The sequence below is a fragment of the Falco cherrug genome, chromosome 5, assembly GCF_023634085.1.
Source record: "Falco cherrug isolate bFalChe1 chromosome 5, bFalChe1.pri, whole genome shotgun sequence".
Lineage (NCBI taxonomy): Eukaryota > Metazoa > Chordata > Aves > Falconiformes > Falconidae > Falco > Falco cherrug.
In genome coordinates this window covers 76557814-76584660 of record NC_073701.1, presented here as the reverse complement: position 1 = coordinate 76584660, position 26847 = coordinate 76557814, and the positions used below count along the sequence as shown (strand labels likewise).

Genomic DNA, 26847 nt, shown 5'->3' with positions numbered 1-26847 from the left:
GGGAATTACTGCTGTGAACCAAGGTTCACAAGTACGAACTGAACCTGAGGCTCACATGTCCCTCTCTCCTTTCCGTTAGAATTCAGAACAGAAATAACATACCATAAACAAATAAAAAAAATGATAAAAAGACAAAATCAACTCAAAGTCTTCAGGTTATCTGGGGGAAAAGCAAAGCTTTTCTTTCCAGCCAGTGCTAATGAGCAGGAGGCAGCAGGTCATGCAAAATCGGGATGGTGTGATTTTACCCACTAGAGGGGACTGCTGCACCTAGAGTTACCCGCTTACTCCCACCAGTACTGGTAATTTCAAAATCACTGGCATTACCAAGAAAATTAATTAGTGTTACTTGTAACATAATGCAAAACAGTGTAAAATTGGAATAGGCCTGAAACCATTACTAAATGTTCAAAATGAAAAAATATTAACTTCTTCGGTTTAGGATCCTTCATTAAACAGTATTTTGAAGTTACCAGACTTCGCTTAAAAAGCGATTAAAATCTACTAGTTTATCTGAAAATTGTGAGCTTTTTTCCTACAGTTTTGCAACACACAGATGAAATACTTCAAACTAAAGCCCAGTCTGTTTAACCTCAGAAACTTTATCTATAAAACACTCGTGATGGTTCACAGTAATTTGTGTTAAATGTGAAAAAGCCAACATCTTGCTGTCCCAACAGAGTTTGGTGGCAGGATCCTTAGCTAATTGCAATCACCTGAAACAAAATGCAGAGAGGCAGGTAAGAGCCCAGGTGTGCTTCCCACCTCCGAAGTGCTGCTGGGGGAATGCCACAGCTGATGGGACAAAGGAAGCTCTGAACGTGGGAGGAAAGCAAGCTCCGATTTCTTCTCATGGACTCTTATTTATACGGTTTTGGTACTTCAGCAGTTCATAGGTGCTTTTTTCACCAGAAACATCCACCAAAGTAGCACAAGTTACAGCACATGTGCAGTTATTGAGGTTTTAGATTCCAGGGATGGGGAGTGAGTTAGCACTGGTTCCCACTGGCAAGGGTGGTTTTGGGATTGGCGGTCCCAAGACTCGGGTTTGAAGCTGGCTGCTCCTGCCACTAGGCTTTGTTTTACACAGCTTTAATTGTATCAGCTCTTATTGAGGGACTAAGACAGCATTGCTGAGAGATGCTCCCCTCCCACTGCGATGCAGCCATAGGTGGGGTGTGCTGCAACACCTCCCCTGCTGCAGTGCTGACCCCGCGGGGGGACCAGTTTGCACCCCTGCCCACCACTGCACCACCTCTCTGGCAATTCCAGCCCACTGGAGAGACAGACATTGATTCTTGATCCTGAAGTAACTCCTGTGGGCCCAACCGGACGGCAGGTTGCTGCTGTCAGAAACCTCTTCTTCCTCCCTTTACCCCTTATTTTCTTCCCTCCCTCCACAGGCAACAGGCACTTTTCTCCCACTCTTAAGGTTTTTGCTTCCTATACTCATCACAAGTTTCAATCTCCTCTGCCCTTTTCTACTTTCCATTCTCTTCTTTTTTATTCCAAGAAGAGAAAAGGAGGGAGCACTGGCATCCCAATTATTTATATGTAAATATTTTCTCTACTTTTGTCCTGATTTAGCAAAACTTGGAGTCCTCCAGGAGCAGGCAAGAGTCCCTTCTATTCCCATCAGGCATCCTTGCAACTTCATTCCTGGCTAGCAAAGCAGTTTACAAGACCAATGGAAAACTGACATTCTTTTATCCCTGCTGCAAAACTTGTTTCTTAATTATGTCCCCAATTCTAAAATGTTTATGCGGCCTTAATCCTCCTAATACGTAGCATTTAATATGTATAAAAAGCCTCCTATGTACATCATCTCAGCACAGAATTTCAGTTGCTGGAAAGGCTGAGAATGAATTAAAAAGGGAGCCCTGTGCATGGCAATGAGGTCATTTTGACAGGCTGACTTAATTTTAAATAATAAGGAAGTAATTTCCACCCCACTAAATGCCTGCATTTTCCTGCAAAAATAAACCACTATAGTCAGAAAGATACTCTTGAGAAATGTCTCTCATAGAGATAAGTAAACCAGATAGCAATTAAAAAAGTAAATAAATCATAATTACAATAGTAAAAGGTAGTACTAAGTATTAACGCACTTCAAGCCCAGCTGCTTTGATTGAGTTCTGCTTTATTCCATTAGCTTTATAATCAGAAAAATATCATCATCTGAAGATATGTAGATTTGAGCACAAATACCTCCAGCAGCTAGATATAGCTGTTGTAAGGACACAGTCACAACTGCCTGATGCAAAGAAAAGACCATGAGGAAATAAAAGACATGGGAAGATGTAGAGAAAGAGATCCCTATACCACCACCACTGCCCCAAAACTTCGCGGCTTGAAAATGTAATGTGCTCTGGATGGTCATGTGGAGGACGTGGTTTGCTTTTGTTGAAGCACGTCCAGAAGAATCGATGGTGCTCCCTGTGAGAATCAAGACACTATAATACTCATCAAGAACCGAGAGGGTGATGTTCATCTCTCTCTTCTAGAAGGGAGGATTCATTTCTGTACCCCAGACCAGCCAGGAAAGTTTTCCCATCACCAGCCTGGGAACACAACAGGGCACATGGCACTCCAGTGAGGAAGGTTTGCACCAGGGCATCTGGGTCCACCCTAGCACCAGACTGTAGACTTCACTGTTTAATGAATTATGCACAGGCAGACCTGGTGGAGCCATGACCAGTGCTCCCATACCCTGGGGAGGGCTCTAACCGCCAGACACCTTCCACATCTCTCCTGCACAGCACCGGCAGGGGATCTAGGTCATGGGTGTCTGTGTTTGTATCCATTCCCCTCTTCTCCACCTCTGGGCTGGGGTGTAGGGACCTCTCCTGCGATCTGGACAAAAAAGACCACCTTTTCATCCAACAGCATGGTGGTTTGAACATCCACCCACAAGGTGGGAGATCCTGGTAGAGCTCTAATCCTTGCAATAGCTGCTTGACTGCAAAGTCTTCTCTAAAATGCAGCTTTCTTTGTCCTATAAGTGAAACTGGGAGAAATGGAATAAAAAAACAAGATCAAGGATGACATTGTAGCCTGGTGATGGGGGCACTAAGCTGTTGAAAAGGTGATCTGACTTCCACTCTCTTCTTCCATTAATATTTAATAGTCATTAAATTAAAAGTCAGGGATGTGTAGGATTAACTACAGGTCAGCATCCTCATACTTATGTCTGAATGAATGAGATAGTGTTAGTATGGATGGAAATAAGCTATTAGCAATGAGTGCGGCCAGTATGTCATTAACAGGCATGAATTTAAATGATTTAAACGCTGTCCCTGAGAAACCAAAACAATGAAATTGCTGCTCCAGCCCAGAGACCCACACAAACGTTGCACCAGTGCCGAAACCTCCTCCAGCACAGATGCTCACCGAGATCTGAAACAGTTTGGCACAAATCAGCCCTTTCTGTGGATTTGCTCAAGGGACTTGCGAGAGACTGACACTGCTGATCACTGAGAAAACAGCTGTAAACAGCTTTTCATGCACTCAGAGCAGCGATCACAAAACAGCAGCCTTTGAAGGATGCTGTAACTGAGCCACCTGCACTGCCAGCAGAGGAGGTGAGTGCCTTGCGCAGGAGGATGCCAGGCTCCTGCGGCACCAAGCTGTCAGGCTCAGGTTTAGTTCGCAGAGTCTAATAGGCTGATGGCCAAAGCCACGGGAGTGTCCTCCTGCCTCCCCCCAGCCCGACCCTGTCACCAAGGCATGGAAAAGCCGCAGCCCAACTTCTCTGCTGCAGTTCCGATTTCAGGTGCAACCTGGGAACGTCATTGATTGCAGCTGTTAGTGCAGGATTTCCTCATCCTTTCCATGCTCATTAAAATGAAAAGCAGCCTAATCCCAAGCAGCCCTCCCACATCTGGAGGAACCACACGTGAAGGCTCTGATGGGCAGCTTGTCCCCTCATCCCATGGGCAGATTGTCCCCTTGTCCCTCAGCGGAGGGAGGTGGGCTTGTTTGCCATCTTCCCTGGCGCAGGAAGGGCTTCCCTCCAGAGGGATGCCTGCTGCACTTGACCGGGCAGCTCAGATCTCAAGCACCTTCTTTTCCCACAGTTGCTAAGAAACCACAACAGTCGTCTCAGCTGCTGAAACAACTGTTTAGTATATTTTTTCCTCTGTTTGTCTCATTGTGGGCAACAACAGCTTTAAGCCTCTCAGGACATTCCCTGCGCTCCTCGTGAAGAGCTGGGCAAGCATGATGCTGGGGAGGAGGGTTTGTCCTCAGTAGCTTTCGCAGGAGGACTCCAATTGCACTGGTTGGTTCCATACGTGGCCATCAGGAAGTTCTTAAACTGTCTGCAGGAGTCTCAGAGAAGCTTATTCACAGGAGTCATTCAAGAGCTGTTTCAGCTGCCCTTACAGCTGGTGTTGGTGCATCCACCTGAGTCACCAGTAGCTCCAGCTACGGCTTTGATGAAACCTGTTGTCCAGCTCCTGCCCTACATCAGTGTTGCAAATGACCCTGTTTATCCCTTTGTAGGCCTGGCTCTGGCTAGTGTTTTGCCCACGGCCATCTGCAGGGTCCCGGGCAGAAGGGACGATGCCAACTGTCCTGCAGAATTATGGCTCTCCTTGCTGGAGCGCCATCAGGGAAAAGACCATGTGCACACCCTTTACAGCTGAGAGCCAGCCAGGGAGCCACTGAAGAACATAACCCCACAGGAGGTTATACCTGCTGGGAACACCACCCGGGAGGAAACTCCCACCTGTATTTAGCTGCAAGAACAGAAACAAGTGAGAAAAGAGTCTTGGGCAAAGGGCAGGGAGCTGACCTCCGGTCAAAGCAAAGGTAGGTTTCCAGATCCACTTTGTGTAGTAGTAGCTCAAGGCATTTGCCTCCGGTTGAACAGGACCAGGAGGCTGATGGTAAACCTCAGGGAATAATCTCCCCGGCAGAAATGACTCCGAGAACTTCACTTCTTTATTTCTCTGTCATGTAAGGATTTTTCAAAGTTCAGCTGCACGCTCAATATCAATAGTAGGTCCAACTCTGCAGAGACCTGTGGTGTCTTGGAAATGTCACCTATCAAGATACACAAATAAAGCTAAACCAACCTCAAAATATTAACTACTCTGTGTATTTTCTAATGGATTGCCATTCAACTGGATTCCCATTCCTGGCACAACGCCTGTACATTCTGCTGGTTCCCCAGTGGGCTCGGGTTGTTTTTATGAAGTGGTTACGTGTTGTACTTCGCTCATGTGAAACCTCCTCCTTCCTGATGGAGCTGGGGCTCTGGTAGAGAGTTACAACCTTTTGTCCTGCAGCCTTGGTGGAAACTGGTTGTTGTATCAGCTTGTATATTTTGTAACTCCAGCAAATAAATCTGGATGTTGTGCACCTCAGTAAAACAGAGATCTCTGCTGCGTGAGAAAAAAGTGACACAGCGCTGGCAGCAAGAGGGAGCTGGGCTGAGCTTTTGAACTAAGGATGCTCTGCTGAGCCAGCACTCCGGGGAGCTCCTGCTCTGTGATGGGGGGGTGGGGAGCTAAGGAGGCGTTATTGTAATTGCATAAATATTGTAATGAGACAAATACAGGGTTGGTGGGAACATGAGGGCATGCGAAGGGCAGGTTGCATAGGAGCCAGGGTGGCAGTGCTCCCTGGGGGAACAGGCATTCCTCAGGAGCAGGTAGGTGGGAAAACACAGTTCTCCCTCTTCTGTGTCAGGTCAGACCAGAGGTCTGCTCACCCTGTTCCTTTTTTCTGACAGTGGCCAGCAGTGGATATGCAGGGCAGCGGAGGATGGGGAAAGCCATAGGGATGTTTCCCCAGGATATTGTACCATTCACCAAAATTTGCAGCGTGGGGCCTTCAGGAGCCCAACAGGCGTCATTGCACATAAGCACCTTGCAAGTCTTTCTTCCATGAATATATCCAGCTGTTTCGTGAACCCTTTTAGCACGTACAGTCTCAGAGGGGCAACTACAGGCAAGTGAAGTCCAGGTCACACAGACATTGCTGCTTGCCTGGCCTGAACCCTCAGCCCAAGGCACTGTGCCAACCCCTAAACCACCTTCGTCTCCTGAGGGTGAATCAGCATTGACCTCACTTCAAACTCCCCAGCAGGCAACGTTCACCCAGTCAGTCATTAATTTTTCAGGTGGGGTGTGTGGCTTCGGATTTAAAAGGAAAAAAAGGCTGTTCCCTCAATCCCAACAGCATGGCTGACAGTGATCTTGTGCGTGCCCCACGCTAAAGCAGAGAGGGAGGGTGTCTGCGGGTCATGGAAACAGTTTGCTGCACCTTCTGGTAGTATCACTGATGGTGAGGAAAAACAGGAACATGAGGATTTCTGATTAGCTGGGTAAATGGCCAAGTTGCCTAATTGGGTTCCTCCAGACAGCTGCTATCCTTAGCAAGAAACATGACTGTATTACTCTATAATGGCACAGTGTTTAACAAATCCTGCCAAAGGAATATATGGTCCCTGTTTTTCTATTCCTTTGAGCAAAATATTCCTGTTTTTTCCAAGATGTTTCTATCAGACAATGTTTAAAAACATATTTGACTGACTGACTGGTTTATTGTTCCTGAAAAGAGGCTGGAACAAGCCTTCAGGATGCTCTAATTAGAAAACCAGCTTCTATCCCAACAGGTGGTAAGAGGAGACTGCCATACCCTGCACATCGCTAGGATGAAGTGTTTTAAACCAACTTGGATGATTTTTTTGTGTTACATTTTCTACCTGGGAAATGACATAGGCTATTTGCTGCACTGATACGAACCCCCAGACCAGCACTGGGATGTTACTACCTGGTTCACAGGCTTTTCAAGGGAGTCTGAGTGCAGCCTGTGCTTTTGTTGATGCAGGTAGTCTATAAATACTGCCTGTTGCCTTTCATACAACATGGTCAACAAAGGTTATGTGAAGGAGGCAGTTTTTGTAGGACTCAGTAAACTTTACTATTGTCAGTGACAGAGTTGCCTTTAAAGCTGATGAAAAGCTGTGCACTTTTGTAAGCCTCTGGACCAAGAGCACGGACCCTAGGCATGTAAACTACAAGTTAATTAAATTCTAAGCATGTGAATGGAGCATCATAATATTTTATACGGGCTATAATTAATTAGACATAAAATGTACAAGCAATGCAGTTAAGTTACAACTTGCACATATTTGGCAACATTATTGAAAACCTATTACAAATGGCTTGACAACTGGCAAAATGGAATTAGCCCTTTCAAACCCTCTAATTTTGGATGTCATTTCTGTAGCAACTTCATCTTTCAGAAAAAAGCCCAAATATCCAGACTTTAAAAACTTAACCCTTTTAAGTCTAGTGCGGGGTACCCAAAATCATGAACCACCAACACCTGTAAGTACTCTGGGTCACAGACTTGAACGAACCACTCTTGTGCATGCTTCCTTAAATCATCAGTATAAAATAGCTGTACTCATTTTTTGTGTATTAACTTTGATATGTAATTGAGAAGTCTATTCACCACTCTACAGTGATCTATTTAATCACAACTAATTATTGCTATTGAGAAATCTTTGTGGCATCTCTGATCTTTCTAACTTATTATGAACATTGTCTTTAATCTGAAAATGCACATATTAATTACAAACTACTTCAGAGATGGCTGCTGTCAGGCAAATAATTTTTTGTAAACCAGCTGAAATAAGCTGCTCAGGGAAATTGTGGGGGATACAGTAAATAATTTTAAGCCTCATATCTGGCTTAAGAACCAAATACAAGGTTGAGATGAATGCATATCCTCTGGATGGTGGGTACTAAACTCTGCTCAATACAGTCTACTCAGTATCTTATGGTTATACTGTCACTTTCTTTTAATTTTCCCTCTGGGAAAAAAAAAAAATTATCTGGACATAGACATCCTGAGACACTTTCCTGATCCAAATTTCATTCATAAATTCCTTTTCATTTTTGAGAGGGATCTTTTCTTCAATATAATTTTAATGTATTGCTAGGTCTTTTAGAGACATAATACTCTCCATTCCACATAATTTAGAATGGAGGCAGGAAACACGCAGGGCCTGTGTCTCCCTCCCCCCCCCCCCCCCCCAAAAAAAAAAAGGATGTTTTCAAGCCAATATGAGCTGTGGGTCCCCTGCTACAAAAACAAATGACAGGTGAAGGCTGGCTCTTGTTTACTTCGAGGTAAATTCAAGCAAGGCTAACTTTGGCAGGAGCATGGCATTGATTTCTCCTCCAGCTGCTCCACACATATTTTGTCTCCACAGAGGACCGTAGAGCAAGTGAGTTACTGCATGTGTATCATCAAAGGCAGTACCTCAACGCCAGAGGCAGGAGTAGGTGGGAGTCCAAAGGATGACTTAAATATAGCACAGACAAGCCGGATTTCCCGAAAATGGCTCAAACCCATAGAAAACTTGAAGATTGGTATGGTTTGAAAGTCTCTCTGGTGTCACTGCGGGAGGAGGTTTTGTGTTGCAGGAGGCCTGAGATGGGGGAAGGAGGGACCATGAAGAGGAAAGGGAAATGAGTAATCTGGAGGAAAGGAGGAGATAATCAGGAAAAGCCATAGGAGTAGTTTTATGGCAACTTTCGAAAGGTTGGACCATGATCTTGACAAAGAGGAGGAAGGTGAAGCAGTGAAAGTATTTAGTGTGGTTTGCTAAGGAATCGAAGCAAGGAATTGATTTGAGCTGTGACGTTTTGAGGGAAGACATCGTGAGGATCAAGAGGGCCAGAACAGAGAAGGTCACAGATACTGAGGATGAAGCTATCAGGGACTTACTGTGGGAACAAATAATAATAGATAGTTTTGCAGGACAATCTTGAGGGAATGTCAGCAGGATTAAATAACAGCATCAGTCTGGAAAGAAGAGGGAAGATGGTGATAATGTTTAAAATAACACTGAGGGTGTGTGCTGCCTGGATGCAGAAGCTAATAGGCTTCCCAACTACAATCAGACAGGGTAGGCATGCGAGGTAAGATATGGGGGTCAGTTTTAACTACAGCTGTATAGTTAATGAAACTAACTGGCATTACTGTTCTGGAAAGTGGAGATCTGCCTGCAGAAGAGAGAGGGAGGTATTTTTTTTAAAAAAAGAGGCAAAGAAGGAGACTCCAAGGAAATGAATGATGTTTCCAGAAGCTGACATTGCTAAGGAGAAGGATTTAAAAAGAGCATGGACAACAGCTGCACTGAAACATGTAAGGGAAGAAAGGCACAAAATAGACTTTGGCAGTATAAAGGACAGAGATGAGGGATGTAGGGATAAGGCAAGGCTGTCTGGAAAGCTATCCAGCATCCTGATTTTCAGCCTGGTTGTGTTGGGTCTGGCTGAGCCCTGTAGCAGCCCTCCTAGTGCTGTGCTTTGATTCGGTAGCTAAAAAGGTGGTGCTAAAACTCCAGGGTTCTGGCTGCTGCTGAGCAGGGCTCGCGCAGCACCAAGGCTGCCTCTCCAGCCTTCCCCCCCTCAGCAGCAGGACGGGGGTGGGAAAGATCTTGGGAGGGGACACAGCCAGGACAGATGGCCCAAACTGACCAAAGGATTCCATACCATATGACATCTGCTTAGATATAAAAGCTAAAAGAAAGGAGGAGGGAGAAGGGGCATTAACTATTTATGACATTTGTCTTCCAGAGCAACCACTACGCGTACTGAAGCCCTGCTTCCCGGGAAGTGGCTGAACATCCCCTGCTGATGAGAAGTAGAGAATAACAGATTTTGGGTTTTTTTGCTTCTGTATGCGTGACTTCTGCTATCGTTTCATTAAACTGTCTTTATCCTGATCCACAACATTTTTTTCACCTTATTTTCTCCCCCTCGACCTTCTCCCATTCTGCTGAGGAGTGGAGTGCTGGAGCAGCTTGGTGGGCACCTAGCATCCAGCCAAGGTCAACCCACCACACTGGTGCAGCTCCCCCATGTACAGGTACTCTTGCCCTGTTCAGAAATGTTGCCTAGGCAGCATTTTAGTATTTTTGATATTTGCTGCAAAAGTTTTGCAGGTTGGAGGTGCACGTGGGCAGATCCACTCACTGTGAGATGCATGCTCCCTTGGTCCAATCTGTATCGCACACTGATGCCATGAGTACGTGCCTGGGATGTGTCAGACCTGGAGGTCACAGTGCCTGTGAACACGCCTGTATCCAGGAGAAACATCCCCTTTCTCTGCTCTTAACAAATGTCCCTTTCCCACATATCTGGGCAGAATCAAATTTTACAAACCAAAAGGATTATGTGCTGGATATTGCATGTACCATTGATTGTACGTAACTATGCACCTCTGATCTCAACCAGGGACCATCTGACCCACTGATTTTGGGGTGGTTGGGTGTGCCATGTCCTTGAGTCAGGCATCTAAAGTCTGTTCCACAGGGTTTATATGATATTCAGCCAGAGGCGAGCATGCTCCACACAGAGATACGCTATTGATAGCGAGATGTAATGACTTAGATGAACTCATTACTTATCCTTCCAGTAAGTTGTGTCTTGATTTAGTAACAAATTCCATTTGTAGATCATATTGTCTCCGGTGAGTCTGCTTTACAACAGCAGTGCAAACAAATTAAAAAAGTTTTGATACGCTTTTATCAAAGATCTGTCCCTAGTGTCCTTTGATTTACTTCTTGAGATCTCCTCTGGCACGAACTGGATGGAAGCAATATTTTCTCCCCCTCAAAGCTGATCTGAGCTTAAGCACCTCTGAGAATATATCAGCTTTGCCTTCAGAGCTGGCTTCAGGCATTCTGGAGAATGACTGCCCTCCCCTTAATATATAACAGGCTGAGGATAGCTGTATGCCTTCATTTCAGGAAATTGCTTTTTTTATGCATTTCCTTGGCATCCAGATGGTGGTGCCCTGCGTGTCCCGAGCCAACACCAAAATGAAAAAAAACCCTGCTGCCCTTTCTTGCTGGTTGACAAAGGGTGCTACAGAGGTACCTGGTCTCCTTGCCTTTAACCACCCTTCCCTCTCTGGTGAGTACCAAAATCAAACAACAGATCTCATTTGTCAGCAGGGAAAGATTTTTGCATTTTGCGATTTTTATAATTCTGTCACAGAGATTAGGGATGGGAATAACCTCGTAATTACCCTTTACACCACTCCAAGTCAGTTGAAGATGGTTCTCTACAGCAGGAGGTATGGTTTCCAGTGCACATTTTGGTATGAAACAAATCTGGAACGGGGAAATCACTGGTTCCATGGGCATCAGTATAGTCTTTTCTATCTCTAGTCTTCCAGAGGATCACTTTCTGCTGAAAATGCTGTCATGAAGAAGATGAGCATTTGTGCTCATAGTGCCAACGTGATTATCAGTGGGACTACAAAAGGGAAATGTATCTTAAGAAATAAGAAAATGCTCCTAAAGATGAGCGTGTAGAATGACTGGAAAATCCAGAATAGCCATTTGTCAGGAAGACAAGTAAAGGGGCATGTACAACAGCATCAGTCAGTTCTAGCTCAGCTCACGGATAATAACTTCCCAGGTTAATACATTGACGGGTTGTAAAATGCTACTACAGGTTTCTGCCTGCTAAATTCTTTAGGTAGTCTGAATGCCAACAACACACAGCAAATGCAACCCTTAAGACAGTGGATGACTTCTGATCCTTTGGGTAGGTTTGAGGATGAGTCATTCGGACCTGGTTCCAAAGCACAGTGGTCCCCATGGGACTGAGAGCATCCACTTGATGCAGGAGTCCCTGGGGTAGGGCAGGCTTTAGGGTTGCAGATACCAGCACAGCCAGAACATGTGGGGTTCAGACACAAACCCAGCCAAGCTGTCTTCCATGGCGAGCATGAGAGAGAGACCCTGTTCTTGTCTTTGTCCTGCTTCAGCTCTTCATGGTCTGCCTGATGGCTGTTGGCCAGCCTTGGAAAAGATTGGCATTTTGGGGCCTCGTGATGCAGAAAGGTTGGCCAGCCCTAGTGAAGGATTGTAACTGTGCTCTGCTGAAGGAAGGAAAGTTTGAGGTTGGCTGAGCTTTTCAATGTCTTTGATAAAGACCCTACAATTTTCACACGTCAGCAAGTTGGATAGTCTTTGGGCAAGGGAGGCATTGGTATTCCACTGGGCAGATTTCGCTTTCTCAGTCGTCCCATGGGCTTTCAGGAGCAAGTTGGTCTGTGGCCATCAGCCAGCAAAACACTTAGATGAGAGCACACCTCTCAGTCCATGGATCATCCTGCTGAATTTGTTAGGGCTCCTTACACACTTCCAGGAAACAATGTGCTTTGCTGGGTTGGGTCCAGCTTCTCTCTCATGTCCCCATTTGTGTAAAACTCCTTCATATCCCTTGAAGCCATATTGATATGCTGGATGGGCTATGGACACTGCCTGGGAATGCACTGCTTGCTTGAGTCGCAGCCACACTTCTGAAAATGAGTAAGTAGGGTATGCTTTTGCTTAAAGTTAAAAAGCACTGTTCTGGGTTACAAGCAATATGAGCATCAGGAAAAGGAGAGCTGTGCCTACGCACTGTTCTGGTGAGAAACACATGTACTCATCTTTACTCCCCAAATAATAACACTTTGAGCTCAAAGTTGGCAATGCTGGAAGTGATCACACGTGGCTGAAAACAGCAGGTGGGAGCGGAAGAAGATATGGAGTGTGTACCTTTTTTGTCATGGAGGGATCACAGAACCCCAAAGGTGGCACTGCAACAGCAGCTTGGGCAAGCATGACGGGATGAGGCAAGTGGAAATGTTGGGATAGAAGACCTTGTGGAGATGACAGAGACCAGCATACATATCTAGCAGCAAAGGACTGCCAGGGTTTAGGGCATGAGACAAAAAACGTCCTGATGAGGGCATGGCTAGCTTCACGGTGCAGAGAATATCTAAACACAGGGAACAGAGGAACCCAAAGAGTAGGCAAGTGAGCTGGCAGTGATAATTTCAGAGAGCACTGGCTTTTGCTTAATGCTGCTGTTGGGCAGATGAAGCAGCAGGCAGTAGCAGTGTTGACAGATTCACAGCCACCCAGCATCACTGTGAGGAGCTATGTCCCTGCCTGGGAAGCGCAGAGGGTTTCATGGTAAATCCCAAGGCATGTGTTCCTGTTAATGAAAGAGGAGAGATGTTGGAAATAAGTCTCCTAATCAGACATGGTCAGAGATGGGTGTGGCTGAAGGTTGAATGAAACTGTAGGAGACCATTTTGATCAATGATGGCAATCTGTGATTAATTTTCTGAGGATTTAACCTTCATGGGAGGGATAAAACTGCACCGTAGGTCATTAGAAAAACTAGTCCCATCATTTGCTCAGAACGATATAAGTGGAGAAGGTAACTTGCAGGATTTGGTGAAGGATGGATGCTCTGAGGCTCAAAGAGGAAGGCAGCCAAGACAACATGGTTTGCAGAAGAACACATGAGAGCATGATCCAGTGGGCCATGGCAGCTGGCTCTGTGGCCAGTGCTGGAGTTGGCTGAGTATGTAATAGCTTACGCTAACAGGCAGGAGCAGTGTGCGTGGACTTACACCCTTGTGTGTATGTGTGCAAGAGGGAGATGGTGACCTGCAGTGGTTCTTCAAGTCTGTCTTCTCTTACCGGCAGATTTGTGTCCTGGTGTCAGCCACTTACACATGCGCATAATTTAGAACAGTGATTAAATTTTGTGGCTGAGGCTGTTAACATCATTTAAAATAACAGAATCATATGAAAACACGGCAGGAGATAACTTCAGGAGGTCATGCAGACCACTGCTTGTCCCAAGGTAGGCTAATTGCACCAGTGTCACTTCCGATGTGTTTGAATAATTTGTCCCTGAGGCTCTCCAACACTGGAAACTCACAGTACCCTTACGGAATTGTTTCTGGGTTCACTTTCCTCACTGCTGAAAAGGCTGTGGGATTTTTGTCATATCTGATTTGAATATTTCTTTCTGGAATTTGAAACATGCTTGCAGGTGCTATTATCCATATACAGGCACTGAAAACCAAGAATAGTCACTTGTTTATGGACTGCTCCCTCCCACTTGTAAACTAAGAGAGCTGAGCTGGAGATGTCCCTGCCATGCAAGGGAAATCAGTGGGGAAAACAGGCTTCTTCCAGCAGCACCAGCCTGGCAGAGACCAGAGATGGTTAAGTAAGGACATCAGTGTGAAACAGCAGGTTATACAAGTGAATAGACTGAAACATTGCATGGCTCAGCAGTTCTCTGCCAGATACAAGGGTCTGAGAGACGGCTGGTTGCAGCAGTGGGGGTCAGAGAGTTGAGAGGAGGGAGTAGCAACCTGGGGAATTAGCCCAATTCAGGGAATCTGAACTTTGGACTAAGAGTAGTTTAGGGGAAGAAAACAGGAGCAAAAATGCTTAATTGGGTGCTTTGGGAGGATGGACTATTTCTTGTCACAGTGGCACAGTGCAGCAAGACTCAGGCAAACTCAGGATCCTTAAGTGGTGCTAGAGATGGATCTGTGAGTTGGCCCCTATCAAAAATGATCTGTGGGACATCCATTTACCATGCGCAATGGGACGTCCATTTACCATGCACAACAACTGTGGGTAGATGTTGGCTGTTGTTTTGTTTTGCTGTGCAGGAATGCAGAAGGTGGGTCTTCTAACAGCAAGGGGAGGAGGTGGGAGGCTATGGGGTGGTCCAGCTCTGCGTGTCTGTCATGGCTCCAGCTTCCCTGAGGAGACGTATTTCTTGGGGAGTGAAGGGGCTCAGCTTAAGAAGGAGCATGGTGACTTTTTGGCAGGTGGGAACAGCGACCTATGGTGGTGCTCCTGCCTCGGGGCGTCAGTTGAGTATCAGAGGCTCTGAGTGCTGGTGGGAACTCACCAAGGAGGAGGAGGCAGGAAAATCCCAAACCCATTACTGACTCCCTTTCTTTTCAGCAACCCATCCCCAGCACTAACCGTATCTGAAAATACAGCTTCCAGGCTTCCTTTGCAATGAAAGCTTCTTTCAAAAAACAACCTTGCTCTGTAGAGACTTATTTTGCCAGCCCTATTTTTCCCTAGCTTTGAGTTCACTATTGACGTTAATTAGGACTTCCTTAGCCTCATTAGCCTGGTGTTTTCCTTTGTTACTGAGAACGGTGAAGGTGACCTTGCTTGCCATGTGGATTTTCTCAGCTCTGACAGTCTAATCATTAATGTCTTAGGAACAGAGGTAGGGTTCTTACACGGGAAACTTGAGAACAGCTATAAAAACATCATGTAGACAGCTGTCAGTGTCAGCTGGCGTAGTTCCAGTAATTCAGAACTAGATGTGTTTCTGATAAACCATCCTGTTCTCACACAACACATGCTGTAACTCCACACGTATTACACACATTGGGTGCAATGGAGTAAAGAGATATTTTTGATGCATGACAAGAAAATACAGCAAATACCTACACATGTAGCTCCGTTGCACGTGGCTGAACTGGGTATACTGAGAGTAACAACCAGCATTTGATAATCTCCATTTTATTATCCAGAAAAGTGGAACAGTGACCGGCGCACTGATCTCTGGTGATCTGGTTTCAAATCATAGCTTACAGCATAGCAAAAGATATTTTGGTGGCTTCATGCTACTCCCCACCCATACAGCCAGGAAATCACAGAATCATTGACAACTCTAAGTAGGAAGGGACTTCTGGAAGTCATGTATTCCAATTCCCTGCTCAGAGCAGATCCAACCAAAGCAGGTTGCTCAGAATAATGTCCAGGGTAAAGTTCTGAGTACCTCCAAGGAGGGAGATGACACTACTTTGCTGGGCAATCTGGTCAATATCTGACCAGCCTCATATAGCAAAACCTACAGTGTGCTTAAAATATGAGTGGCAATCCCAGGTGAACAGAAATCCAGGCAGGGAATAACTGAGTTCTGCCTCCCAACACCAGGCAGCAGAAGAAGACCTCTATGTTTCAAGATGCTGTGATTGGTCTCACCTTCATAAGCATTACATACACTACGGTTAAAAGAAGTATATAAACACAGGAGAACATCGCATTTGCCCATAGTAGTCTCTTTTAAACAGTACTGTGAAACATAACATTTTTAATTCCAATGTGTCATCTGTCACACGAAGTTTGAGAACAGAAGCGTCGTCACAAAGCATTCCCATTGCAAAGGCACAGAGGTGGGTAGCAGAGCCATACGCAGCAGCCAGCTGCACCGGTGCCAGGCTTGACTTCTAAACAAGGCAGACGGGGAGCTGATGCTTTCCACCGGCAAGCACAGAAGAAGGGTCGAGACTGTTTCTGACCCATCTGAATTGCACACTTCAACATTTCTACAGTGTATTTCTAAACAGCCGTATCCAATGGGGCCCTGATCCTCGTAGGTACTTCTGAACATAAGAATAACATACACAGCTTGCAGATTTGCCACTAGCAGCTGCCACAAGCTCCTGAAAAACGTGGACTATTAAGACTATACAAAACCAAAGCTGGGAATATAAATATCAAACGAAATGCTTACATGTTGCTGAACATGCTGCCTAACATCAGAAACACGAGACAACAGCAGAAAGCCATGCAACAATCTATTTTGGCAGAAGCGCGCAAACATTTCACAGCTTGTCTCCTGGATGCCATGCGCACACTTACATTAGTCAGTGTCACACTACCTTAACTTGTTTTAAGCATTTCCATCATCTGTGAGGTAGGGAGGGAAAAACAAAATAGTTAAGGTAAAATCAAATGAGATCTTGCACATCGTAGTATAATTTGTAAACAATTTCATTATTGGCTGTAGTGTGGAGAGTGCCAATGGTTCAGGCTTCTGCCTCAATGTATCCAACAGGGAACTTTCTGAAAGCCAGGTGAGCGATTCGATGGGTTACTAAGAGATAGATGAAAAAACCAGGATTAACAGAGGAGAAAGAGTGACAGAACATGAATAAACACATAAAAAAGCAAAGAATTTTTGTTTTACTGTGGGTTTTTTGCCGTCACGACAGAATCAAAACTCCCAGTAACACCTTTTGATCAGTGGGCAATTCTAAACACTACGTTAATCTGGCTACTTCAAAAACATTTGAAAACAGATGCAAAATTAAAAAACAAACAACCACAGATCAGAACAATCAATGAGATCAGAGATAAAACTACATCAGTTATCATCTCAGTATGTATGGATCTACAGAGGTCTTTCTTCTAGATAAGAAATTACAGTAATAAAATGAAAATAACACATGCACATCTTGGTGACACATTGCTCATCATTTTTTATCATCCTTCCAGAATCATAGGTATCCTTTGAAAGACCCAGTCTACAAATCCTTATACACACAAACTGTCCTAACAGCTTAGATGTGAAAGGCAGCCACGTGTTGCGCTTTTAATTACGTACCCACAGAAGCCTGCTCTGGTGAGACCTTATGCCCACGATGCCCTGAGAAAGCCCAGGGGAACCTAAAGGTACTTTGGATCTCAAAGGGCTGTATCTTCAGTCACCCACTCCTATAATTTATTGTGAATTTACAGTACTTTGTGTAAGTGTATAAACCTTTCATGTCTGATGAGGACAGATACTGAAAGTCACCTGCAAGCTGAAAAATTTGTATCAAGAAAAAATCTTTACTTGCACATCTATATGTTATACTGCTGAACAGCTAAAAATCCATAACAAGCATGGAAGGAACAAGAGTCTCTCCTGAGGGAGTGGCAGAGTAATCAATTGGTCTAAACTTGTGCTCTGCCAGAGAAGCCTCAAAGGAGATGCTAAAACAGATACAATTTGAGACACTACCTTAAAGCAGTAATTTCTTAACTAAGAACACAGAGCAATGGTTCCATTATTGCTTGAAAACTGTTTTGAAAAGAATTTAAGAACTTCAAAGTGGATTTGATGTATAAATCACAAACAGCCAAAATAACATCAGAGTTGTGTTTTCTAGCTAGGTCTAATGTAGAAGCACTGTAAAATACAGCAGAGAAATTAGACACAGTAGCTGGAAATATTTAACTGCATTGATTAACTGATTGGCATGTCAGTGGTGAAAATATATTACCTTTTCTAAAGATTCACAGTAGGCAGTAAGAAAAACAGATATATGTTGGTATCTGTGTGTGTGTGTGTGTGTATATACATTTTTTTTAAAAAAAAGAATTTGCTGCATTTCTTTTTTTCTTGGAAGCTGCGACTGTTCGTATCCTGGTACTGGAGTGCCTCCATGGACTTGCCTCCTACCATTATTTCAGCAATGAAACATGGAACAGAAGTGCTGAAGAACACGCACACTGGTTGAGTACTGAGATACAAAGCAAAGCGGCTGTCTTACAATGCTGGGGGAAAATGAAGTAAAATAGCTTCTTAAACAAGTGATACTGACATAATTTTACTTTTTTCCCCTATTTTATTTTGATCCTTCTGCATTGCACGAGCCAACGATCAGAAATTTGTAGGGACGTAATTGTGCTTGGCTCCCTGCCTCCCTCTGGCACATTGCGGCTACGTGGAACCGATGCTGTTTCGTGCGGATTAGGCGGCAGTCGCTACCTTTCAGCAGCATTACACCAACTGGAGACACTTGCGAAATACCCTAGGAAAACTGAGACCCTATTCAAGTGCTGACGAAGGCTTCCACGCTCCCCATGCTCTGCCTTTCCTCGGACAAGGGAGCTTTCCCCAGCATCGCCTGAGGATGTCCCTGCCTGTCCTGCCCCCCAGCCATGCCATCCCTGCAGCCACCAAGGGCTGAGGGACATGCACTCTCACCCCTGGGATGCTGGGGAGAAGACCCAGGCGAGCTCAAGTGCTTGTCACCTGTCCCATGCGCCTTGGTTTAGGCTCACCATCCCCAAGGAGATGAAGGGTTCGTTATCACCCAGTTAGTGTAAAACATACAGAAGTAAAGCAAATCTCCCCATTCAAACCTCTTGGGGAATCTGCACCAGTTTATTGTCCTGGGCAACACCTCCTCTCCACAGGAGACTCTCCTGCCATCCTCTTTGGTCAAGGACTGTTTCGCCTCCATACAAAAGTAAGTATCATGTAGCCATAGTAGGGATAGTTTCTGGCCCTCAACTGGTTAATAAGCAATGGTTTCCTTTGGTCAGAGGTAAAACTCTTGTCCTTCCTTGAGTTCCCCCTTGGCATCTTTCCTTGAGGGACATACCTTTCATGAACCTTACTTTCTTCACCCCAAAATACACATACAATATAGGTTTCTAAGCAGGTGAAGTGTATGTAGCTGGTGGCTGTCTCCTTGTTGTGGTTTAACCCCAGCCAGCAACTAAGTACCACACAGCTGCTTGCTCACAGCCCTCCCCCAGAGGAATGAGGAGGAGATTTGGGGAAAAAGGTAGAACCTTTTCTGAGATAAGAACAGCTTAATAATTAAAACAAAAAGCAAGGAGAAGGAGAGGGAGAGAGAAATTAATCCAAAAGGGAAAAACTCCAAGCGATGCCCAGTACAATTGCTCACCACTCACTGACCGATGCCCAGCCAGTCCCCGAGCAGTGATCAGCACCTCCCTGCTAACCCCTCTCCCACTTTATGTACTAAGCATGGCATTCTGTGGTATGGAATATCCCTTCAGCTAGTTCGGGTCAGCTGTCCTGGCTGTGTCCCCTCCAACCTTCTTGAGCACCTGCTCACTGCCAGAGCATGGGAAACTTGACAAGTCCTTGATTTAAAGTAAGCACTACTTAGCAACAACTAAAACATCAGTGTGTTATCGAGACTGTTCTCATACTAAATCCAAAATAAAGCACTGTACCAGTTATGAGGAAGAAGGTTAACCCTATTCCAGTCAAAACCAGGACGCTCCTGAACAAGACCAGCCATTAGAATGACCTAGCGCTTCATGGTGAACTGGGAAGACCAATCCCCAACCTATTTCCCTTGGTAAATCATGACAATGTGCATGAGACACTGGCAGGCCTGGGGCCATCTGGGCTTATGCACACATCCATGTTTCAGTTGGGATCAGGAGAACATTTCTGAGGTGAATTTCCCATTTACTGTGCTTGTTGCAGCTGACAATGGGCAATTGTGGGGCCAAGTGGGAGCTTGCCTGGAATAACATCCTCTTTCCACCACGCCACTGGCACGGACATAGGGCCCCCGCACAAGCCGGGTCACCCTGCAGCCCTGCTCCGACTCTTAATGCAGACATTGCCTGAGTAAATCCCGCTGACTTGATTGATCCTGTTCAAATCAATGCGATTGTTTGTACAAGCAAAGTTGATAGATCCGGCCCTCAGTGGCATTTATCCACCGTATTATCTGACATACAAATCAGCTGCTTGGGGCAGCAGTAACTGCTTTGTTACCACTGTGAATTTAGGAAAAATCTATTAAAGTCAATGAAGAAAGTACATATTTACAGTGCAATAACTGGTATCAGCATTTGACTGGTTTTATTTAGATGTGTAGAGCAGCATGGAGGTAGTTTAAAGAGGTTCTTCTGTCTTTTGGCCTCCTCGAATTTTGGGCTATAGGAAGAAATAATCAAGTCCATTATAATCCCTTTCTTCCAAAATATCATATGCATGGGTGAATGATGCATTTGGTTATATAGCTGCAAATCTGCATATTGCTGTTTGTGCCCAGTGACAAAATATTCTTTTAGCTTTTGTAACGATTACAGTAAAATTCTCCATGATGTATATCTCCAGAAGTAGTATTTTAATCTAAAAAATACTGATGACATCTTGCCTATGGCAATGAACAGGTGTTAATACAACAGTAAAGTGTGTCCTGTATTCTTAATTAGTCTCCATTGATTAAACATGCAGATTATTTACAAAAAGTGTAACGCAACAGAAAGGAAGAATAATAACTAATGCAATGGCTGTATTCCCAGGATCACATGCAATTCATCTTTACTAAGCTAGCTGAGCCTCTATAATCTCAAGGCATTTATGAAATAATAGGGAGAGAGCTTTAGGTTAAGCATATTTAGTATAAAAAGTATTTGATTAATTTGTTTCTTATGATGAAATTCTCCTGTTCTTGAGGGAAAAGGAAAGTGCTCACTCAATGAATTAAAGCCACAGAGACATCTTGCAGTAAGATGCAAGAAGCCTTGTCAGATCACTAATAGAAACAATCTTTATGACACTGAGATGTTGTAGCTTATAATTAAACATCACAGTCCAGCCCCTGTAACCTGTATCATGCTTACATGCCCTATTTTACACGTCACAGCAATTAGTGAAACATAAAGTATATATTTAGACAAAGGCTTCCGTCTGGAGCTGGTGATGTAGTGACTCAGCAAGGCATCATCAGAAGGTATTTGCTAGCGCTAAGTCTTTGCACACCTCTGTGGGGGCTAGACCTGTCAGATTAATACAAGGGGCTATTTTTGTAACATCCAGAAAATTTCTGCTGTACATCAAACTGCACTAGCTGCTTATTTTAGATGACAGCAATTCATACATTTGTCTTGAACAATATAGTCTTTAGCACTTTTTGGGTACGTACATCTCCTAAAAAAAGAGACTTTCCTGTGAAGCATTTTGTAGAAGAAGGGCTTCCAAATTGAGATCATCAGAGAGATTTTCATCGGGTGCTTCAAACGTGCCAGTGAATTAAGAGCGCCTGTACCGAAGGTAAGTAGCAGTCATGGCGACAGGCTGCCTGGGTATCAAGGAGTACTCCGAGCACATAATTTGGGACAACATGAGCATCTGGATTCATGACCTGCTCTCTTCTGCTGAGCTGTGGTTTGGCCCTGGGCAGTGCTGAGTGTCCCCTGAAAGAAGCCATGGTCTTCAGCCAATCTAGTCTTTTATTTATAGCGTTTATTTTTTTCTCCCAGCAATGGAAATCTCACTTCCCTCCTTCCCATCCACTCAGTTGTTTTCGTTCTGGAAAATAACTTTCCTGAAAGCCACTGTTTCCCCTGCAGGTGTTGATGCTGGATCACATGAATGTGACACACACAGCCTGCTGCTAGCAGAGGGGCTGTATTTACTTTCTCTCGGCTGCCCTTAAATCTGCCCATGGTGTTTGGAGGGCTAGTCTGAGCCCATGAGCTGAGCAGTTTGCCCTGACTTGTGTCCCCTTCCATGTCCCTGAGCTGACGGGGCAGATCCTAACTGAGACTGTGTGAAGCAGTGGGAAACATCTGTGAGATCCCAGCTGTATCCCCAAGGTCAGAATCAAGGACTTTGAGCAGCTTCTAGAGAGATAATGGAACTTATACCAAAGCCAGGTGATTTCACCAAAGATGTCATCATTAACACTTGGCTTTCACAGTGTGCTCCTCGTGTGTAGTAAATCTCAGAAGGATATTGTCAAGGAGGTCGCTGTTATTAACTCTAATGGCACAGTGAAGTGACTTGGAAAAGGTGACACCAGAGCCAACAAAGGCACTGAAATAGAAGTGGGCTTTCCTGAGTCATGGTCTGACTCCCAGCCCTCCTTGCTCCTGCTGCTCCGATGCCACCAGAGCTGCCCTCCCTCTATCGTTTGCTGTCGCCCTTCTGCGGTCCCCGATCAGCTGCCCAGCCTCGCTCACCAAAGCACTTACCAAAGTGCCTTAATTGGCATATGCTCCCAGGTCTTGCTTGGCAAAATGTAGCTGTGTCTGTACTTTTCTAAATGGGGATGGATTAATTGCATGCTTAAAAGCTTTGCTGGATGGAGACCTGCACTCTAGAGCCAGACCTACCTTCATTGCTGGAGCCTGCAGGGAAGAGGAGAAGACATTTTTCTCCTTCTCACATGCTGGCTGGGAAAGGGACAGGCAAGAGAAGCACAGAAAGCACTGACTTGGTTTCTGCAGCAGAGCAGGCAGTACGCTGCTGTCAGCACAGCAGGAACTGGAGCATGAGGCCCTGAGCACCTGCCTGGATCCCGGAGCACCCCAGGGGAGGCTAATAGCAAGGCTGAGCAGAGAAGTGTACCACATCTTAGTAGTTCTGTCATATTTTCTAATAAAAATATTTGGAGAAAAGGTTTCCCTATTGATTTTGTCAAAAAAACTCACCCAAACCCCAACAACATTTTTTTATACAGGCAGCTATTAATAGTAGTGATAATATTAGTTGTACACTAGGATAACTAGTAGTAATAATAACAATAATAGCCTGTATAAAAAACACTGTTGGGTTTCTAGTAAGAATTGGGTATTAGTAATAATAATACTTCCCTTTAGGTAGCGCTTTTGTGTGCAAAACATATTAGGGATGGTATCTAAGTTGCAAAACACAGGGGTGCTAGAACCCCCATTACCTAAGCCATTAAACATTTTTAAACTATGGAACAAAAGCACCACATTGTCCCTATTATTATAAGAACACAGCATTTAACACCCTATTGAAAATAAAAACCATACTTCCTTCATCTTTTCCTGACTGAAGCTTACTTCCATTGTCTTCTCAGAGAAGCAATGAAGTTTGGACTTAATCTGTTTAATTCCACCTTTAGTTTTCATCCCTTTATGTTATTATTGTCAATGCATGATTTTTAAAAGATCTGTCCCCAAAGTTATTTCCCCCATCCAAAGGTTTGGTTTTGCTTCTGAGGTGTATATCATGTATAGTAAAGTTACCTGTGTAATCGAGGAGAAAGATCTCTTTGCTGAATCACTATAGTCAGTGGGAGTTTTAATATTTATCTCTACGGCAGCTGAGTGAGGTCCCTTTTAGTTTCTTTCCCTATTAAGTTGCTGCTTTTGTTTTGGGTCTCCCTAGACTCCCAGCATCACTCATGGCAGCAAGCAGAGGGTTCTCACCGTGACAGCTGTAACAATCACTGGGCTTTTTTTGGTTCAGCAGCAGAACCAGGAAAAAAAAGATTTCTGTCAACCTTCCAAAATGCAATGCTGAAAAATTTAATTTAATTTCAGATCAGCAAAATACAATTTGAGGGACGTGGTATGAAAGTAGAGGAAAAAAAGCCTGGTATCACAAAGTGGGAGAGGCAGGTATGGCAGCTATTCTTCCCTGACCTGGTACTCAAAGGAAAAGACAATCATTGAGGTCAAACCCACACTCTGCTACATGCAGGGATTTGAGCCAAAGCCCTTCTTTTAGTAGAGATGTTCCCTAGCTCCAGCCAGAGGTCACCAGAAATAAGATGTTCTCCAGCTCTCCTGGTGTGGCTATTTTACTTTTCGTTGCAGCAGTTGAGAGAGGGGGAAGAATGTGTGTTTGAATGACTGCAGCCTGGTACAGCCTTTGGTTGAGGCACAGCACCATTGGGATTTAGCTTGGTGGGAATGGCCATTGAAGCCATTTAAATCCAATTAAACTATATTGAAAGAAGAGATTTCAGACACATTCCCCAAAAATTCTGTGCAGTGTGATGGATGAGCACTGAAGAAGGGCAGAGGTGGCTCCTCGCTCCCAGGATAGGGAGGGCTGGAGCCACATCCTCCAGCAACATCAGTATACCTGGGAAGGAAGAGGGAAACTGCCACCAAGGTCCAAACTATCAGATAAAACTAGTGCTGAATTTGACCAAATTAATAAAGAACTGTTATGACCCCAAATTGCATTTCTTAACTAATAACTAAAAATGTTGCTGCTAAATACCGCTCAGCACCTCTGAGCAATAGCCATGCACATTGAAACCACCACTTTCCATGACAGCCCATGCCCGTGAGCTCTCCCTGCACATGCAGGAGGGCTGCTGGTGAATCCTGCGGCTCCACCAACACGGTGGTCAAGACAGTATCACAATCTCAACAGCCTCCCTGCAGTCTCCTCGCCACTGTGAGCCAGCCCCAGCCTAAAGGATCTGTACATCAGTGCTACTTCACTAAGCCTGCTGGTTTAGGTTAGAAGGTCCTAGGGCTGTATGTCAGCTCTCTTGTACATGTTATTATTTTTCTATCTAAATCTTCTTTAAATTATGGGCACTTATTTCAGTAAGTGTGGCTGTTGATTTACAGTTTGTACTTTGTACACTTTCTGTAGTGAAGCATAAAATTGAAAGGCTTATGTCAAATTCATTCATACATGGACATGTTCAAGAACAAATTAATTTTAAAGCACTTAGAGGGTATATAATGTTTCTATGCCATGCTTTACAAATCTATAGAGTAATTTATTAACATAAAGTCTACTTTAGAAGAGAGCTACAGCAGAACAGATAGCAGAGCTATTTCAATCTAAAATATCCCAGTGCTACACTCCCCCAGATATCTGCAATTCAGATCTGATCAGAATCGTGAGTAATCAGTTTCTAAAGCAAAATTATTATACAAGGAAAAGCTCTCAGTGCAATGCCCTCTTGCAAAACCAGGCTATTCTAGGACAAATTAATTTTTCTAACCATCAGTATGCAACACACTAGATAAGGGGTCAGATTTGGATCTCAAACTAGTATAAATCAGGAATCACAGTTATGCAGGACCAGAATAAACTCATTTAGATGAATATTGGATAAATGCCATGTGTAACTGTAGTACCAGGGCCATTGTAATTAACTTCAAGAGTTTCCAACCCATGAGAACAGCTGTCTTCCAGCTGACTTTACTGTTGCCATCCTTCTCCTCCGGATGGCACAGCTAATGGAGCGTGCCCCTGCACACGGCAAGTGCATCCCCTGTGCCATCTGAGTCCAGGTTCTTTGAACATCCTTCCAGCGCTTTGTGTTTCAGAGGGTCACCAGCTTTTTGTGTGTTTTCTTCAGCAGCAGCTGGGAACTGCCAACACTGCTCAGCACCTTGCTGCACAGGGCCAGGGGACCCAGAAACCATGTGGACCACCTCCCTTGTGTCACAGCCAAGCTCCTTCTCTCCTTACAGCATCACCCCTGCAAATTCCCCCACACCGAGCACTTATCACTAGCAAATGTGGTAGGCAATCATCAAAAATGCTCAAAGAGAAGTGGTGACCCAAATTCAACCCTGGGATGAGCAGCTTCAGTTCCTCTGAAATTGCAGGCTGGCACAGACAGGAACAAGTGCTGAGTCTAACGAGCTGACAGCCAGCTGGTGTATCACAGCTACTCCTGCTCCATCCTGGCATCCTCGTGTCTGCATTTTTTCAGGGGCATTCCTGCTCTCTCTGCAAGCAGCAATTTACCGTACTAAGAGTACAAGGAGTAAAATACACAGCAATGGCTGCAAAGTGCTGCCATGCTCCTTTTCCCACTACTCATCCTGCTTGGCTTGTGTATGGCACCTGGGTAGCTAACTATATAATTTGGACACAGGTAGTGCATTGCCTCATCTCCTCAGGAGAAATGGAGACACAACCAGAATTTAGAGTGACTTCTAAAAGGTGCATATTTCAAAAGCAAAATTGCAACAGAAAGCATTCGGAGAAACCATAAACCAAGTACCACCTATGTGCAGAAGGGGGAAGGAAAGTATCATTCTTTGTTAACAGCCGGTAGCTGCAGACCAAAGGGTCTAACTCAAAGCATCCGTTCCTGCTCCTTTCATCTGAGGGAGGAAGCCCTAGTTTCAGTTCCCCCATGCAGTGAACTTGGAGACATTTATAAAAAGTGGAACAGCTTCCACAGCGCAGGGTGATAAAGGTCACCCCAGCACAGCTGGGCAGGTAACTGGTCAGGACAGCACAGCCATGGTAATCCCAGGGAGAAACCTGCCTGTGGGTGATGGGACTGTCCTTCCACACAGACAGGCAGGCCAGGGCATCACCCTGGGGCTGCGCAGATGCTGTCGCAGGAAGGAGGAGCTGCACCTTGCCCTCCTTCTGCTGAATGCTGGGACCAGGTTTCTCAAAAGTAGCTAGTGATACTGGGTGCATTACACCCCTCGCACAGGAATGGATTTTGTTGGACATTCATTTTCTGAAAGTCAGTTGAAACTGAGCCCCCCAGAAGTCCTTTGGATAAGGTTAGTCACCGCCAGCCTCCTGCACCGCCTCCTTCCCTGCAGCCCCACAGCAGTCGCGTCGCTGGCACGGGTGAAGGGATAAAAGCTCTTATTCCAGCAGGAAAGGCTGAAAAAGGAAGAGCTGTTAGTCTGAAATTCTGCAGTGAAAGAGGATGATTTCAAAGGAACTC

General features: G+C 44.8%; 1 protein-coding gene across 2 annotated transcripts in view; it reads right to left on the bottom strand.

Moving 5' to 3' along the window:
• LHFPL3 (LHFPL tetraspan subfamily member 3) overlaps positions 1–26847 on the bottom strand; it is a 252116-nt gene that overhangs the window by 19863 nt on the left and 205406 nt on the right. The window contains exon 3 of one of the 2 annotated variants that reach the window (XM_055710952.1): positions 16514–16561. The exons of the other annotated variant lie outside the window; for it this stretch is intronic. Coding sequence (XP_055566927.1) covers positions 16545–16561 — 17 coding nt within the window. The 3' untranslated portion in view covers positions 16514–16544. The remainder of the gene's footprint in view (positions 1–16513; positions 16562–26847) is intronic. 2 annotated transcript variants of the gene reach the window in all.